The 17,482-nt window shown below is 37.2% G+C and overlaps 1 protein-coding gene across 4 annotated transcripts in view; it reads right to left on the bottom strand.

Annotated features, from left to right (window-relative positions):
- The window catches only part of LOC150097105 (sorting nexin-29-like), a 780,446-nt gene that overhangs the window by 555,385 nt on the left and 207,579 nt on the right, over positions 1–17,482 (bottom strand). For all 4 annotated transcript variants that reach the window (XM_090406852.1, XM_090406853.1, XM_090406854.1 and 1 more), the window contains one exon: positions 3,864–4,038. In XM_090406852.1, the coding sequence (XP_090262978.1) occupies positions 3,864–4,038 (175 nt within the window). The remainder of the gene's footprint in view (positions 1–3,863; positions 4,039–17,482) is intronic.

Below are 17,482 nucleotides of genomic sequence, written 5' to 3'. Positions count from 1 at the left end.
TATTATTATTATTATCATTTAGGCCACCAAGGAGTCAAAAGACTCTTTATGGGAGGTCCTTCCTAGGAAACACAAAGTCTATCATATCACCCTTAAACTCATTGATTGTTCTCGCTCTCATCACTATCAGGCAATGCATTCCACGGATCACCCGCTCTCCATGCAAAGAAACCACTCCTCACCCTCTTTCACAGTTTGCTTTCGTAACTTCCAGGGATGGCCCCTTGTCATCATTCCTTCGCACTGTTCAACCAAGTGAAAGAACACCCCAGTGTCAATCCTGTAAACACCTCTCAACAGTTTAAAAGTCTCAATCATATTACCTCTCCTTCTTCTATCCACCAAACTCTGCAGTCCACATTCCCTCAGCTGATCCTAATTACCAACACTGTACAGTCCTGAAACTGTCTTTGTTATCCACCTCTGTACCCTTTCCACAGTTAATTTATCCCCTTCAAATTATGGAGACCAAATCTGAGAACAATAGTATAAGTGTGGCCTGATCACGGTCTTATAAAACAGAATGATAACTATTTCATCTCTGCAGGTAGCGTCCTTCTCATTATTGCAGCAATACTCTGTGTTATCTTCACTACCTTTGCAATATGTCCATTGAATTTCAGGTTTCTATCAATCATCAACCTCAGATCTCTTGTCTCCCCTACTTCAATCCAGTATATCTCTTCCAATAGAGTATGCAGCGTCCTATCGATGTTTCCCAAACCTCAAGACCTTACATTTTGCTCATTAAACCGACATCCCCATTCGTTTGCCCATCTGTATAGCTCATGCAAATCCTCTTGCATGACTACTACATCTGCACTATTACTAATAACCCTTCCCAGCTTCACATCATCTGCAAACAGAATATCCCCCCTGCAATCCACTAACAATGTCATTGATATAAAGGCTATACAATATAGGTCCCAGTACTGAGCCCTGTGGGACCCCACTTGTAACCCTCTGCCTCCTTCAAACTGTCCCACGATACACAACTCTCTGATACCTATCGGACAGCAAATCCTGAATCCAGTTGACCAACTTGACATCCAAACCCATTTGCTGCAACTTAAATATCAGTTTATCGTGTGGCACCCTGTCATATGATTTTGCTAAATCCAAGAAAATGGCAGTATATGTCTTTCCCTCATCTACTGCTCTTGTAACTTTATTATAAAAGGATAGCATATTACTAAAACAAGAGCACCTACTCACAAATCCATGTTGACTCTCACAGATAACATTACCCTCATCTGCCGAATGTTGTATATGGTCCCCCACTAATTTCTCTAAGGTCTTAACAACTACTGATGACACACAAACTGACCTATAATTAGACACTTCCAGTCTGCTACTGCCCTTATGCAATGGCACTTCTTACCTTCCTTCCTTCCTTCCATTCCTTGGGCACCTTTCCTGTAGCCAGATTTTCATTGAAAAGCCAGTTCAAAGCAGCTGTCAGTTCCTTAGTACATTCTCTCAAAACTCATTGTGAAATACCATCTAGTCCCACAGCTTTACTAACATCCAGAGTTCTCAGTATTTGGAACACGTTCTCCTCTTGCACCTCTAAACTTCTAACCTGCCTTATCCCTCTAGTATTAAAATTTACTCCTCCAGGATGAAATACACCAATAAAGTGTTCATTTAACAATTACACTATGTCCTCTGCATCAGTCACTCTATTCCCATTTTTATACCACAATGTCATTCTTCCACAATCATTTCTCCTCCTACTGGCCACATAGCTAAAAAATTCCCTAGGATTTTCTTTGGATCTTAGGGCCAAGCTCTTCTCATATTCCAGTTTTGCCTTCCTTACCACACGAGTCACTCTCCTTGCCTGTGTCTTATAATCTTCATGCATCTGCTCTTCACCTGTATCCTCTTTTTCACATGCAGCTCCTGTTTAATATTGTTTGTCATTCACTTTACACCAAAGTGTATCATCTATTTCACTTGTCGAATACAGCTTACTATTGCTGCTAACAATTTCCCAAGCACTAATGATATCCCGGACTTCCAATTCCTCCCTCCATGAAACTTCCCCAAGTTGATGTCTAATACTATTATAATCACCTGCCTTATAATTCCACATATGTTCCCATCTCTTTGATACCCCTGCATGTCTATTCATCTTCCAAGACAAAACTACATGGTCACTCTCTCCAACTGGTGGGAGAGATGTCATCTCAGTTATTATCAACTCTTCTGATGCTATGACCAAATTCAAAACTCTTGAACCTCTTGTTCCCTCTATTACATGTTGCCTAAGATATTTGTCCCTCAAGAATTCTAGAAATTCCATTCCCTTATTGCTACATGCATCTTCCTCTCCCCAATTTATACTGCTGTAGTTAAAATCTCCCATAACAATTATTCCTCTTGCACTTGCCAAGCTCAACTGTCTAAACATCTCCTGGTCCGCACCCTCTGTGCTCCTTGGTTTGTAGCAACACCCACTAAATATCCCGTCTTGCCTATCTCTACCTTTCACATATGTTTTCAAAATCATTAGTGTCACAGCCTTCCAAAGCCTCCACTCTTAGAGGACATAAGTCGTCACTTATCATAAGCAGTACTCCACCACCACACTTTCCCTTTCTATCCTGCTGAAAAATGCTGTACCCTGCTACTTCTATTCCTGTTATTATATCATCTTCTGTCAACCACGTCTCAGTGATCCCAATATTGGTAAGAGTCACTAGCCAAAATGATTTTGAACTGTACTGGGATCTCATCAATAACCCATGGAGATAGTGAAAGCTAAATCAATGATAGAGGTCATATTTCCACATATAAGTATAAGAATAATTTATCACCATATTAATTATATTCTTTGTGTTTATCCTCAATAAAGATCAAAACTAGTCTAGTGACCCTTCCATCATGCATAGCAAGATACATGTCTGAAAGGAAGCACAGTGTACATTATGGGATACTGAGACAATTTGGAGTGAAGCTAATTGCTGCCACCAATAGTAATCATGAAGTTATTTCAAATGGTCATGCTCAGGTTAAGAATAAAAAAACAATAACATAATTTCTTGTTAAGTATAATATACTTTGTAACCAAGTGCAAAATCTTGCTACAACTACTTCTCATCCAGAGTATTTTAATAATGTGGTGATGCAAAAAATTTTCTTCTATATGGAAATATCACTTCTATCATTGATTTCCTTCACAGCATCTCCACATGTTCGGCTCTTATTGATGAGACTACAATAAAGATCAAACTGAAATGAATAGTTATTCCTCCCATAATGCATGGTAAGCAAAACTTGAAAAGAGGTGATATCAAGAACTGTAGACCAGATTGTCCGAGTTCATTTGTGTTTTGATTCTGACATGTACACATAGAGTACATGTCAGAAGACACAAATCATCTGAAAGTAACACATCTGCCTCTATATATGTACACAAGTAGCCTAGTCATGATGTTACTTAATATAGCTATTTACTATATAGTGATAAGTATTTTTGAGCTCTGAAGATACTGGTGTAATCCAGGAAAATATAAACAACATAATAGATAATTTGAGTTATTTTGTTCTTTTAGTACTCTGTTCATACAGTTAAAAATAAAAAGTATATTCACCAATACTGGAACTTCTATATATAAGGAACATATATGTAAGGAAGCATCACCACTTAAACAGAATGATGAAATGAAAGATTAATCATATTTTACATATTATGATTAGTAATCATAATGCACGCTCCAAAAAAAGATTTTTTTTTTTTCATTATGAAATCTGTATTCAACTTTAACTATGATATCTGTATCCAAGTCCATCTCATATTTCCATTTAATTATGAAAATTTAATATACAAAATGGATTCCAATGATTAGTTTACCTACCTGATATTATTAGTGTCACTTAGCAACATATGTATATATCTCTCTAGTGAGTGTTCATTTAATGCTGAACGTAGCCAAGCCCTGCCTCTGCCAATATCTGTGCTGATATTCTTCAAGAGCATGTATCGTTCATATTCATGTTTGTTTAACACAGTTCGAACAAACTGCCAAAACACTAAACATCAAAAATAATCTTTAGCAAAATTCAAAATATTTAGGGCAGATCCATAAAACTGAAAGAAAACTTGTACATTATTACTATATAGTATACGTGCACAATCATTTACAGTTTAGCTACCCCGTAATACATGAGGCACAAGACCACAAGCATATTAATCCTACCAATTTAATCAATACAAATTAAGATAACTAAATTATTATTATTATGGACCTCCATAGAGTCATAACTCATCGTGAGCCTTAGATAACACAAAATCCATCATACCACTCTCAGGCAAGGCATTTTATGCTCCTTTCACTCTCCATGCAAAAAAGTCAACTTCTGACCATTTATTACTTCATGTTGCAACATCCATGGATAGTTACTTATCCTTGTTCCTTCCAACTGTTCTATCACATGAAAATTATCCCCAATATCAATCCAGTAAATACTCACTCTCCTCGAACACTTTCTCTCTGTGTTCCCCTACTCACCTGCCTTCACTCTATCCCTGGTTCCAGCACTTCCTCGTATTCTTCTCATTCCCTCTCTCCTACTGTTTCCATTCTCTCCTCTTCTATCGTTCCCATAACTCCCTCTCATTCCATCTTCCGCTGTTCTTATTCTCTCCTCTTCTATCATTCCCTCTATTCCACTGTTCCTATTCTCTCTTCTATCATTCCTATAACTCTCTCTTCTACTGTTCCTATTCTCTCCTCTTCTATCATTCCCTTAACTCTCTCACTCCTACTCTGATTCGCCTTGCATTCATCCCTTCCATTCGCCTAATCTCATCTTCCACACTTCTCATCTCATTCACTAGACTTTACACTTGCCCTTTCAGCTCATCCATCTCTCTCTCTCTCTCTCTCTGCAAGTCAGCCATTCATCCTCCCAATTGAGACCATCTCCGAAAACTTCACAATCATTCAACTTTACCACACTCCCCACTCTCATTTTTTCATTCATATTTCTCTCGCTGTTCTCACCCTCTATCATACCACTCATCTCTCTATGTGGGAATCTCCTGCTTCTGATTCAATGACATCCATTATAGTCTCAACAAGGTCAGTTATAGTCATCTCTAACTCACAAAGTTCCTCCTATTGCCTGCATTTTGCACATATACATATTTCCCCTTCTCACACCTGCCACATATACAACCGCCAGGACGCATACATTCCACAAGTCCTGCATGCCACAAAATCCCGTATTCTTCAGGGAGTCCAATGACTCATTGAAGGAGGGTACTCTCCATCTCCACCAATCCACCAACCGCAACTACCTTCATCATCTACACCAATGCTATCTACTGCTAACTACTACCACTAGTATTTTCACAATCACCAACATCATGCCCACGGCGGGATTCAAACCCACAGCCCTTTGGCTGGAGAATGGACACGCTAACCACTCCGCTAACTAGGCCGGCAGATCAAGCGAAATGGAGTCCGTAAATGGGGGAGGACTTGGTGATACGCCATTTGCAATTTTAGCTGCTGCCATTATTCAAAATAGTGTCGAGGAACTATTACAACTAAACGCTAAATAAGTATAAGTGAGTATAACTATAGGTATAACTCATCATCATCATCATGCATAACAGGCCTAGATTGCCTGTTCCGGCCTCATAAGTCATCGTTGAATCGTTTAAAAGGAAGAATGTCCTGGTTTTCTTTTTTCTAATGGCTTGTACTTTAAGGCTTGTTTTGGTAATCTTTCTGTTTTCATTCTTTGAACATGTTCCATCCATTTATGTTTATATTTTTTTAATTTTTTCTATTACTGGTTCTTGGTTTAATTCTTTCATAATTTCTTCGTTTCTTTTGTGATCAAATAGAGTATACTTTGCAGTTTTTCTCATAAACTTCATTTCAGCTGTTATTAATCTTTGTTTGTCTTTTTGTTTTATTGTCCAGATTTTGCTTCCATACATTATATATAAATTAAGTTTATATATAAGTAATATAAATTAACTATAAGTATAAAACATATTTAAGTATACTAAATATCTAAATAATGAAAACTTATGTTATCTTCTTCCACTATGCTTCCACCGCTATGCATCCGATTCCGAACCTGCCTTCTCGGTAAGCAAAAGTACACAATATAGACAACAACTAACTCCAAAAACAACCACTAAAGGACAATTGTATTACAGAAAAATAATGTAGCACAAATCTCGACAGAAGTCACACTATTCACCGACAGATGTTTTGTATTTATCTAGGCAAGTGTTCGCAGATCTCCCAGTTTGACCATAATATAAGTTGCAAGAACAAGGAACCATGTAAAAACTTAGAACAGAGAAGGGATGAAGTGGATCCTTAGGAGAACAGAGAAGGGAAGCCAGCTTAAAATGACGTTTGAAAGCAGCGCAGAAATTTTTTTTAAATTTCTGGCTATTTTCTCTGAAGCGTCCCAGATATAGGGAATAGTAATGACATTATTATAGCGTGCATATTAGGGAGGATATGAGCAGATGAGTGAAACAGATAATATGCAGATCTTTTTGGCATCACAACCATTGGATAGGAAGGTGTGGCGAATAAAGAGAAGTTCAGCTACAAAGGAGGCCTAAGTAGAACAGAGGTTGGAGACTGTTGAAATGGGTTTTGATGATACGATATTGTTAGGAAGGAGATGACATGGAAAGTTTATTTATGTATCTACTTGTGTGGGTGGGTTTTCTGTAAATTGAGAAACAGAAAGAAAGAATGCCATTGGGAAGACAAATGATTAGAGTATCTAGAAAAAGCAAGCTGTTATTTTCTTTTTCTATAGCGAACTACTCAATTTGGGATGCTGGCTGTCGAAATGGAGGACGAAGGAGTCTAATGTGTCTGAGCCATGTGGTGAAATAGAGAACACATTATCAACATATCTCAGATAGAAGATTTGGGAAAAGAAGTGCAAGAGTATGTTTTTCAAAATGTTCCATACAGAAAATGGCCAGAGGGAGAGCCCGTGTAAGTAACTTCTGTTTAAATAAGGTGTCCTTATTTAATTTTGTATAAAATATTTGAAATGTGTGATATTAAGAATTTAGCTAACTGTTTGGCTAATTTAAAGGAGGGATCAGTAGGATCTACTAGAGAAGGTGATTAGGTTTATGAATTTTGGGCCATCAGTATATGGGGGGGGGGGGGGCAGGAACAAAAAAAAGTGAGTTTTTCAACAACTTTAGGAGGTCAAGATGTGGCATTTTTAGAAGCCTTTTAACTTTTTTTTTTCCCTCTGGGACTTGGTGGGATCTAGCATGATCTCAGATTATACTAGATTATAATCTAGCATGATCTCTGAGAACCACATACATTTTTCGATTGTAATCACTGGAATTGAGGACACCAGTAGAGTTACCTTTGCCAGCCCTAGTAATGATTTTGTTGTCTTCATGGAGTTTATGTAGTGTACAGAGCTGGCTACTGGAGAGATTTCTTTTAAGATGTTAGCTACATCAAGCCTGATATTATTGATAACATTAGGAGGTAAGATGTACATGTCACACTCTACATGACAAATGATTCCTAAAGTAGTACCTTGCGAGACACTACTGCAAGATGGGAGAAAGGCTAAGAACACTAAAAGCTGTTTCACTGAGCTTTTTTGATGAAAAGATAATGACAACTTCTAGAAGCTGACTCTGCAGCTAAGAAGAAAATCTGAGAAGATTGTTATACTTTTTTAGTATTTTATCAGAATATATTCTTTCTCAGTTTTTGCAGAAAACCCACACACACACAGGTGGATTATCTGTAACCCTTTGTTCTACTTAGGCTTTCCTTATAGCTGAACTTCCCTTTATTTATCATACCTTCCTGTCCAGTGGTTGCAATGCCAAAAAGCTCTACAAATTATATGTTCCATTCATCTGCTGACATCCCACTCAACACAAACACTACAGTAATCCCATTACCATTACCATTTTTTATCCCACAAACTCATTATTTTTACTGGGGAGCTAGAAAACACTTTCAGTTAACAGGCATGAAATAATACTTTCCTTACAGTCTTACTTAAAAATCCATAAAATTAGTATGCAGTGTCTTAGAAAAATTTCTTTGTACTCTATTAGCAGTATCTCTTTTTTTTTTTTTTTTTTTTTTTTTTTTTGCACTTCACTCTGTCTTTCTTCTGTAGAAAGGAGATGGTATCTCTTCCAGATCATAAAAAATTCCATATAAAATGCTCAAATCACATGCTATTTTCTAGATCTTGCAATAATAGAGCAATAAATACTGAATAAATCAATGGCTTAACTTAGAAAAACTAAACATTACTTTAATGAAGTATTTTTCTTTTTTTTTTAATAGAAAAAATGATTTTAAAGATTACACTATGAGAATATAAAGAATTAAATGTTGGCCATCGCACTGGTAATGCAGTGTGATGGCCAACATTTTAACAAGACATCAGACTTGATTTTCCAATAATTCTGCAACATTCTCCATAATTGCTATTTAAAATGTTTATGGTTGTGAAAATCTTACTTTTTGATGTAGTTGTGCCAAACAACTTTAAATATCATTGAAAGAACCAAGTGAATTACAACCTGTTAACGTCCCTGTGTAAAACTTGCAAAAATAAATTAAATAAATAAAAATAAAAACAAAATAAAATGTTTTAAAAAAAAATTCTGTTTTCTGTAACAGCTGAAACATTTCGGAAAGCTAACTACATAAATTTGCGTTTTTCTTATATAAAAAGGTGTGTGTGTGTGGGGGGGGTCTTGGTATGTAATGGTAATTGAAAATTATTTAAACAAAAACCATGCGAAGTTGTTTAATTTGTATATAAATGATATAGGAAATGGCTTAAAGGGAGATATTCAGTTGTTTGCCGATGATGCAAAGTTGTGTAGCGCAATAAAAAATCAAGCTGATGTTGAAAGTTTGCAGGATGATTTAAATAAGCTGGTAAAATGGGCAAAAGATAATGGATGTCAGTTCAATGTGGAAAAGCATAAAGTCATGCATTTTGGGATTAAAAGATTACCAGCTGTGTACTACATTGATGGAAAGGTACTCCAAGAGATTGATGAGGCTAGGGACTTAGGGGTATTGGTAGATAGGGAGATGAAGTTCAGAGGACACATTGCTAAGGTGTCCAAGATTGCACATAGGATTACTTGGTTGTTGAGGAACAAACTGACATCCAGAGATAAAGAGGTTATTATTCCCCTTTATAAAGCATTGATACTTCCACATTTGGATTACTGTGCTCAGGTCTGGTCACCTGGATTCCTTGGAGATGAGGAGGCTGTGGAGAGGGTTCAGAGAAGAGTGACCAAGTTGGTGAGTGATATAAAAAATGCCCCCTACATTGATAGATTGAGAGCTTGTGGATTGCAGAGATTGGTTGATAGGCGAAGAAGAGGGGATATGATAGAAACATTTAAATTACTGAAAGGTTTTTATAGGATTGATGCAGGGGAAATGTTTCAGCTATGTGATAGTGATGGAAGAACAAGAGGTCATCTCTGGAAATTAAAGAAGAGTGTGGTTAACAAAGGTGTCAGAACAAGGTTTTTTGCCTGGAGGGTGGTGAACGAGTGGAATTCATTGCCTGACTTAGTTGTGAGCTCTTCGTCTGTAAATGAATTCAAGAAGAGATATGACAGATACTGTTTTGCTAGTTTGGGTCTCCCGTGTTGAGTCTACTGACTCCATGGAGATACCCGTAATAATAATAATAATAAAAATAATAATTCTCTATATCTGGGCACTTCAGAGAAAATAGCCAGAACTTTAAAGAAATATAATCTATGCTGCTTTCAAACTTCATTTTATTATTACGGGTATATCCATGGGGTCAGTAGACATATCGCGAGAGACCCAAATTATCAAAACAATATCTATCATATCTCTTCTTGAATTCATTTACAGATGAAGAACTCACAACTGAGTCAGGCAGTGCATTCCACTCATTCACCACCATCCAGGCAAAAAACCTCGTTCTCACACCCTTGTTAACCACACTTTTCCTTAATTTCCAGGGATGACCTCTTGTTCTTCCACCACTATCACACAGCTGAAATATTTCCTCTGCATCAATCTTATAAGAACCTTTTAGTAATTTAAATGTTTCTATCATAGCCCCTCTTCTCCACCTATCAACCAACTTCTGCAATCCACAAGCTCCCAATCTATAAATGTAGGGAGCATTTTTTACATCACTCTCCTCTGAACCCTCTCCACAACCTCCTCATCACCAAGGAATTCAGGTGACCAGACTTGAGCACAGTAATCCAAATGTGGAAGTATCATATCTTATAAAGGGGAATAATAACCTCTTTATCTCTGGATGTTAGTGTGTTCTTCAATAACCAAGTAATCCCATGTGCAATCTTGGACACCTTAGCAACATGTACTCTGAACTTCATCTCCCTATCCACCAACACCCTGAAGTCCCTAGTCTCATCAATCTCTTGGAGTACCATTCCATCAATGTAGTACACAGCTGGTAATCTTTTAATCCCAAAATGCATAACTTTACACTTTTCCACATTGAACTGACATCCATTAACTTTCGCCCATTTTCCCAGCTTATTTAAATCATCCTGCAAACTCTCAACATCAGTTTGATTTTTTATTGCACTACTGTTACAAATTTTTTTTTATGTTTTCTTTGGTATTATCTGATGTACATGTGAAGTATCTGAATTCTTGTTCTGTAATTATCCTTAATTGTACTTCTTTAGTTGTAATGGAAACACTACTTATACCTCTCCTTGTATGCCTATTCAGTGCTTAATCTCCTTTGTGCTCTGTAACCGTCATTTAGATTAATTGCATGTGTGAATTAGATTAACAAGGGGATTGCCTTTGGCTAGAGCTAATTCCCTTGTTACAAATATCTGGAGTTACCTCCTCGTTAGGTTCTGGAAATTTTATTTGTTATTGCTGCGCCATCTGAACCCTTAGATTAGAAAAGCTTCTTAATCAAGGAGTTAACTCTCAAACAGAGTCTGAGAGTTTTACTCCTTGATTAAGGAGGTTGGTTAATCATTCTATTATCTTGATTAAGGAGGTTGGTTAATCGTTCTATTAAAATAATTAGTTCAAATTAGCTAAATTTCCTGTACCAACTTGAGTTTGCAGTCATGGTCTCCGTTAAACAATTAAATTCTGCTCAGGTTCTAAGTAATAAGTGGTGCATTGGATTCATTTATCAGGGCAACTAGTTAGGTAAAATTAAAAAGGTTCATTTATTAAACTCATGCAATACACTTTCACCAAATATACACTCAGCTAAGATAATCACTTTCTTAAGTTACAAAACTTAATATAATAAACTATAATTTATATAGCTGAATCTTGTCATAAGACAATGCTATCAAATCAATTGATTATCCTTTTGTATTCTTTGATCTACAATTCCTTCCAGGCATTAATTCAATGAACTTTGAGTACGATTATACTATAACACACTAAACATGATCGACATTTACAATACATTAGACCAGGGTTTCTCAAACTTTTTCTATGACGGAACACTTCACAAATCCTGAAATTTTCACGGAACACCTTGGTTATTTTGTAATGTATTAATTATAATTAATTGGTAATTTAGCTGATTTTTATTATAAATTAATGATTAATTAATCATTAATCATTAATCATTATAAATTAATGATTAATTAATAAAACATCAATTAAAGTTTGATTTAATTGAGGTTTTGATTAATTTAATTGGTTTAATTAAAGCATCAATAAACCATCGTTAAATTAATTTGTGCTGATTTTCATTGACATATCCTATTCTGATCACCAAATATATTTATAATATTATTATAAGTACTTACAAGTGAATGCAGACTTTTTCTCCTGTGTGCTGGTAGTTTTCCGCTCCTTTTGTACATCCTGGAGATCTTTGTAGGCTTGAGGTGGATTACTCACTATCTGTTCCATCACAAACACCTTCAATGAGAGATTTCTTAATACCAAAATTAAACAAAGTGCCTTGTCTCTTATTCATATTAGAATTTAAATCTGTATTCCTATTACTTTAAAAAAAATCATGACACTCCGGTTTCAGAACAAGCACTTACACATTGCAATACGAACTTGCGAAGAAGGTATTCAGTATTACTAGATCTGAGAACCATATACAGACTACCCTGATCTTCAATTTCAGTGGAAAAATTCTTTATACTTCCTTGCTGATTGGTCACTAACATTTGCAACACAGATGTTATTTCCTTCAGTTTACGCTGCCCACTGTTGTAATTGGCTTGCAGGCAATTTTTATGATCGATCATAAACGGCGGTATTCTCTTTCCCGATTGTTGAAAGATTTCGATGTGTGAAAATTAATGATAATTCACAAATATTTCCATGTTTAAAAATATGCCATTTGGTCACTGACATTTACTACACAGATGTCATTTCCTTCAGTTTTTGAGAAATGAGGATATGCCACCATTATTATAATCTGCTTGTAGGCAATTTTTATGACCAGTCATAAACAGCGGTATTCCCTTTCCTAAATGTTGAAAGGTTTCGATGTGTGAAAATTAACGATACACAGATGTTAATAGGCGTTCTGGGTCTGAGCTTTTCGACATATTCACAAATATTATTCTCCTCAGAATATTTCTACTATAAAATATTTATGCACGAAAAATGCTTAGAAAACTAAAATGACAAATTCCAGAACTTCTCACAGAACACCTATTCACCTTCTGCAGAACACTGGTGTTCTGCAGAACACAGTTTGAGAAACCCTGCATTAGACTATGCTCCTGTAGCAGTAATACTTTGCTATTAGAATAAATACTAAAGTCTTGCCTCTTACATAATATGAGCTCTACTAATGAATGTTCCTGTTCACTATTATAAACTAATTCTTTCTTCCACAACAAAAGAGACTAAGGTTCGTACATTACAGGATCTTTAAGACTTCTTCAGGTCTGTCCTTCAATCTACAATTCTCTTTACAGCTTACTTATTCTTTATCCTGACGGCCGTCTCACCTGGGTCTGGTTTGGAGTTCGATATCGTGATTTGTCCTCTCCGATATGGACGAAAAACAACTCTGCTAAAGTTGGTCCACGTGGTCTAGCATGACGGTCAGCTTGTGTAGATTTCCTCTGTGCACTGACGAAATGCCCACACCTGGCTCGCTACTTGGCTACTTATCTCCGTCGAGACATCGTTCCATTGGCCGGGTTCACCTACACATCTCCGGGAACATCTCGAGATGGGCCCTCGAGTGAATGGGTGCCGATGCTGAACAGGAGAGCAAGAAGAAAAACTGGAATCAAAGAGAAAAAGTTCCCTTGAACTGGGGGAGCCAAGCCTTTTTATATTGCACCTTTAGCAGCACCCCTTCTGCATTACACCTTTTCACCCGTCACCATTCTTCTCTCTTAGCGTCTTCCTTTCTGAAAGCTCACATGTACACCGTGCTCCGTGAGTACGTGACTGCCGTAGGCTCTGTTGCTAATCCAAGTGTCTCACTTGCGTACCTTGAACTCATAATTTTACAAACTAACATATATTTCACAAATTAATCTTCCATTGTTAAACATACAAAGATAGGTAATATTCCTTTACATAGAATCATTCAATGTCAAGATACAATATCTTTAAGGCTTTCCAGTAATTTACAATTCTACTCATATACAAGTATATCCTTGTTGGTGTATTAAAGCTTGTTAAATCCCAAATGAAATATTTCTTAGTGAAATCTCTTCATTCAAGATTTAACAACTACCCAACTTTGCATCATCAGCAAACAACTGAATATCTCCCTTCAAGCCATTTCCTATATCATTCATGTACAAATTAAACAATAACAGCCCAAGCACAGAGTCCTGAGGCCCACCACTGGTCACCTCCCTCAACCTGGGCCCTGCTCTTCCATACCACTTTCTTGTATCTTTCGCTGAGCTATGCTCTTATCCATATCACCAGTTTAGTATCCATCCCCATCTGCTCCAATTTGCGCAACAGTATTCCATGGTGTATCCTGTGAAGAGCTTTAGCAAAATCCAGAAGTACAACTGTGTAACCATTTCCTTTGTCCAACTCAGATGTCATTCTATTATAAAAAGTTAATAAATTGCTAAGACAGCATCGACCTTTAACAAAACCATGTTGGCCCCCTATAGAATATTATATTCTGATCCACCCATTCTTCAATTCTGTCTTTAACCAACTTTTCCAATACTCTTACCACCACACCCAAGATGGTGATTGGTCTGTAATTAACTACCACAGTCTTAGAGCCACCTTTATGCAAAGGAACTACTTTGCCTTCCTCCACTCCCTAGGGACCATACCAGAGTTCAAACTTTAGTTAAATAACTAAGTAAGAGGCATTGACAATTCTTTGCACATTCACGCACACCCAAGCTGATATTCCATCTAAACCTATAGAAGTCTTTGTATTTAAATTTTGCAATATACTAAGTACCTCTGATTTCTTAACTTCAATTCTCACATTAGTTATTGCTACAGGTATAGAGATATACTCACTTGGGTGAGAGACTTTTGAAAAGTGATCACTCAGTAACTCTACTATTACATCTGAATTGGTCACCTCAATACCATCAGCACCCATTAAGGTTATCCTTCCAAGGTCATTCTTCTTCTACTTGCCACATAGCAGAAGAACTCTTTGGAATTACCCTTGATCTCCTTGGCTTCTTATAATCTGATTTAGCTTTTCTTACTATGCTGGTAACCATCCTAGTTTGAGCCTTGTACTGCTCATGGGTGTACTGATTGCCTTTCTCCTTGTAAATTCTCCATAACATTTTCTTTTTTTGCAGATCAAGCCTGATATCACTACTCGTCCTTCTAATGCCTGCCCCGTTTGTCTTCCTGACCATGGGAATACATTCTGATATTGCCTTCCTCAGATAATCGCTGATTTTATCCCATGCACTGCTAACATGTTTCCTCTGCAATATGTTCCACCATGGGACGGCTGTAAGTTCACTCAGAAGCATGTTATAATTACCTAACCTGTAGTTCCACATATATACCCCTTCTTGAGAGAAATCCACAAATTTCACAACCTCCCAAGTCAATATCATATGATCACTCTCACCAATTGGAGGCAACAAGGACACCTTACTTATGCATATGTCCTCTGAACCAATGACTAGGTCCAACACTCTCACACCACGAGTCCCTTCAGTAATGTGCTGTTTCAAGTAATTATCTCTTAGGAGGTGTATGAATTCCATTTCCATTTTTCCATGTGATATTTCCTCCTTTCAACTGATATCACCATAGTTAAAATCCCTCATAATAATCACCAACCCTGCACTCATTGCACTACTTTGCTGATGCATGAATTCAATAACACCCCCTGGCCTACAGCAGCAACCAACTGTACATTTGGTTGTGTTGGTCACTAATTCACACCAGACTGCCTCAAATGAACTATCATTCACATGTCTATCCTCTTGATATACTACTTTCTTTGACTGCAAGTCATCAGCTAATATCAACAGTACTCCCCCCCCCCCCATACTATCTTCTCTATCCTCCCTGAAAATATTGTACCCATCACAATCAATTCCAGTAACCACATATTCTGTTGACAGCTAAGTTTCAATAATGCCTACAACTTTTGGTGAGATTGCACTGACTAATGCCAAAAATTCTTCCCTCTTATTTCGAATGCTTCTTGCATTAGTATACAAAAATTGCAGATTCCCTTTAGTTCTTGTACCAGCTTTAGAACTGATATTTGTTGCTGTGTTCCACCGAGTCGTTTTCGACTCCTGGCAATTCCATGAACATATATTCTCCATTCAGGTCTGTCCTTGGCCATATCTTTCAGAATTTCCAAGTGCATTTCAGCTGCTTCTTTAACTTCATCCACCCGTCTAATTCTTGGTCTTCCTCTTCTCCTGCTTCCATCAACTTTAGTAAGCATCATCATCTTGCTGTCATCCAGACTGTCATTTGCTCGCATATTCGAGGTTATTCGAGGCAGAAAGTTTACAGTGAGGTTTTGGAACTGGGAGATTGCAAATTTTATTCTCTTTGGAAAGCAAAGGAAGATTTTAATAACGTATGAGCGTTTTTTAATCACCTCTGTAGCGCAATTGGAAGAATGACAGTACGTTGTGCCCTCCGAAAAGGGTGCAATGTACTGTCGCGCCCTAAGTTTGATTCCTGTCGTGACAGGAGGAATCTTTATATGGACTTTTTCATTTGAAGGTAAGTTAGCCGATCTCATATGGAGGTAGCAGGGTTTTTTTCTCAACGGAACTCGGGTTTTTAATCCTGTATACAGACAAATCGGCCCTTCAGAACACGTGCAATTTACAGACAAAAAATACTAGCTGTGGTGGTGGTGGTGGGCAGGAGATGGCGTTGATGTAGATGATTGGTAGTAGAGGTTTGGTATAGAGACGGAGCGTTGTACAGTGGTTGTCCTCCCACGATGAGTCTTCGGACTCCTTGGAGGTGTCATGAATAATAATAATATGTCCAAAGTATCACAATTTTTGCTTGATGATCATAGCTTCAAGAGAGCGATCTGGCTTTATTCTGTCTATCACTGATTTATTGGTTTGCTTTGCAGTCCATGGTATTCTTAATAAGCGCCTGAAAACCCATAATTCAAATGCATCTATTTTCCTTCTTTCACTCTTTCTCAGGGCCCAACTTTCACATTGATAGAGTACCACAGGGAATACTGTAAAACTCGATGTAGCTTAGAAATACCAAAGCGCTTTACATCGATTTTTAAAATACTAAGATCAAATCTAATGAGAACTGTTACAAAAATGGCCTTCTTTGTCTCTATGTATTTTATGTTAAATATTAATGTAAATAACCCTATGGGAATTGATTGTATTTACTGTTTTTATTAAAGTTTCTAGAATATCAAAAACAAAGGCAATGTTTTGCCATTAGAAGTTTGAATAATAATTATGTATAAGAGTACAAGAAAGTTGTTTACAATTAAGTGTGTGAGAAAGTTGTTTGCCAGCTCTGTGCATGAACAATTTCAAAGCTAGTATCAGAGATCTGCTAGTTTGAGAGAAGTTTCCGCTGCCCGACAAGACAAAGAAAAATAGAGTGCATGGAGGAGAAAAAAAGAATGGGTTGGCCTTAACAAATTGATCAAGGAGAACTGCTGATATCTTTGGGGTTTACAACCCTTGGTGCAAGGTCCTGAGAAGGCGAAAATAAAAGAGGACTGAGCCGAACAATGAGAGGAGAGTCCAGGTCCAGTTGCTGAGAGAACGCAGAGGCGATGTCCAGTTACCGAAGAAATGAGAGGCAATCCACAGTTACTAAGAGGAGAGGCAAAGCGCTGTTACTGAAGAGAGCCAGAGGCTGGCGGAGAACCAGAAGCAGTTGGACCCAGAGGACCATACTTTATGGTGAACCCACACCAGAGAAAAAATTGGGAAAATAACTGATGCTGTTCTCCCAAAAGGCATCCGGCAAAGCGACACCATATCTCCCAAATTATTTACAGCTGC

Source organism: Typopeltis vanoorti, chromosome 17, assembly GCF_054136105.1.
Source record: "Typopeltis vanoorti isolate ZY-2024b chromosome 17, IOZ_Tvanoo_1.0, whole genome shotgun sequence".
Lineage (NCBI taxonomy): Eukaryota > Metazoa > Arthropoda > Arachnida > Uropygi > Thelyphonidae > Typopeltis > Typopeltis vanoorti.
The sequence above is the reverse complement of the archived record's forward strand: the minus strand, read 5'-3'. Positions and strand labels throughout refer to the sequence as shown.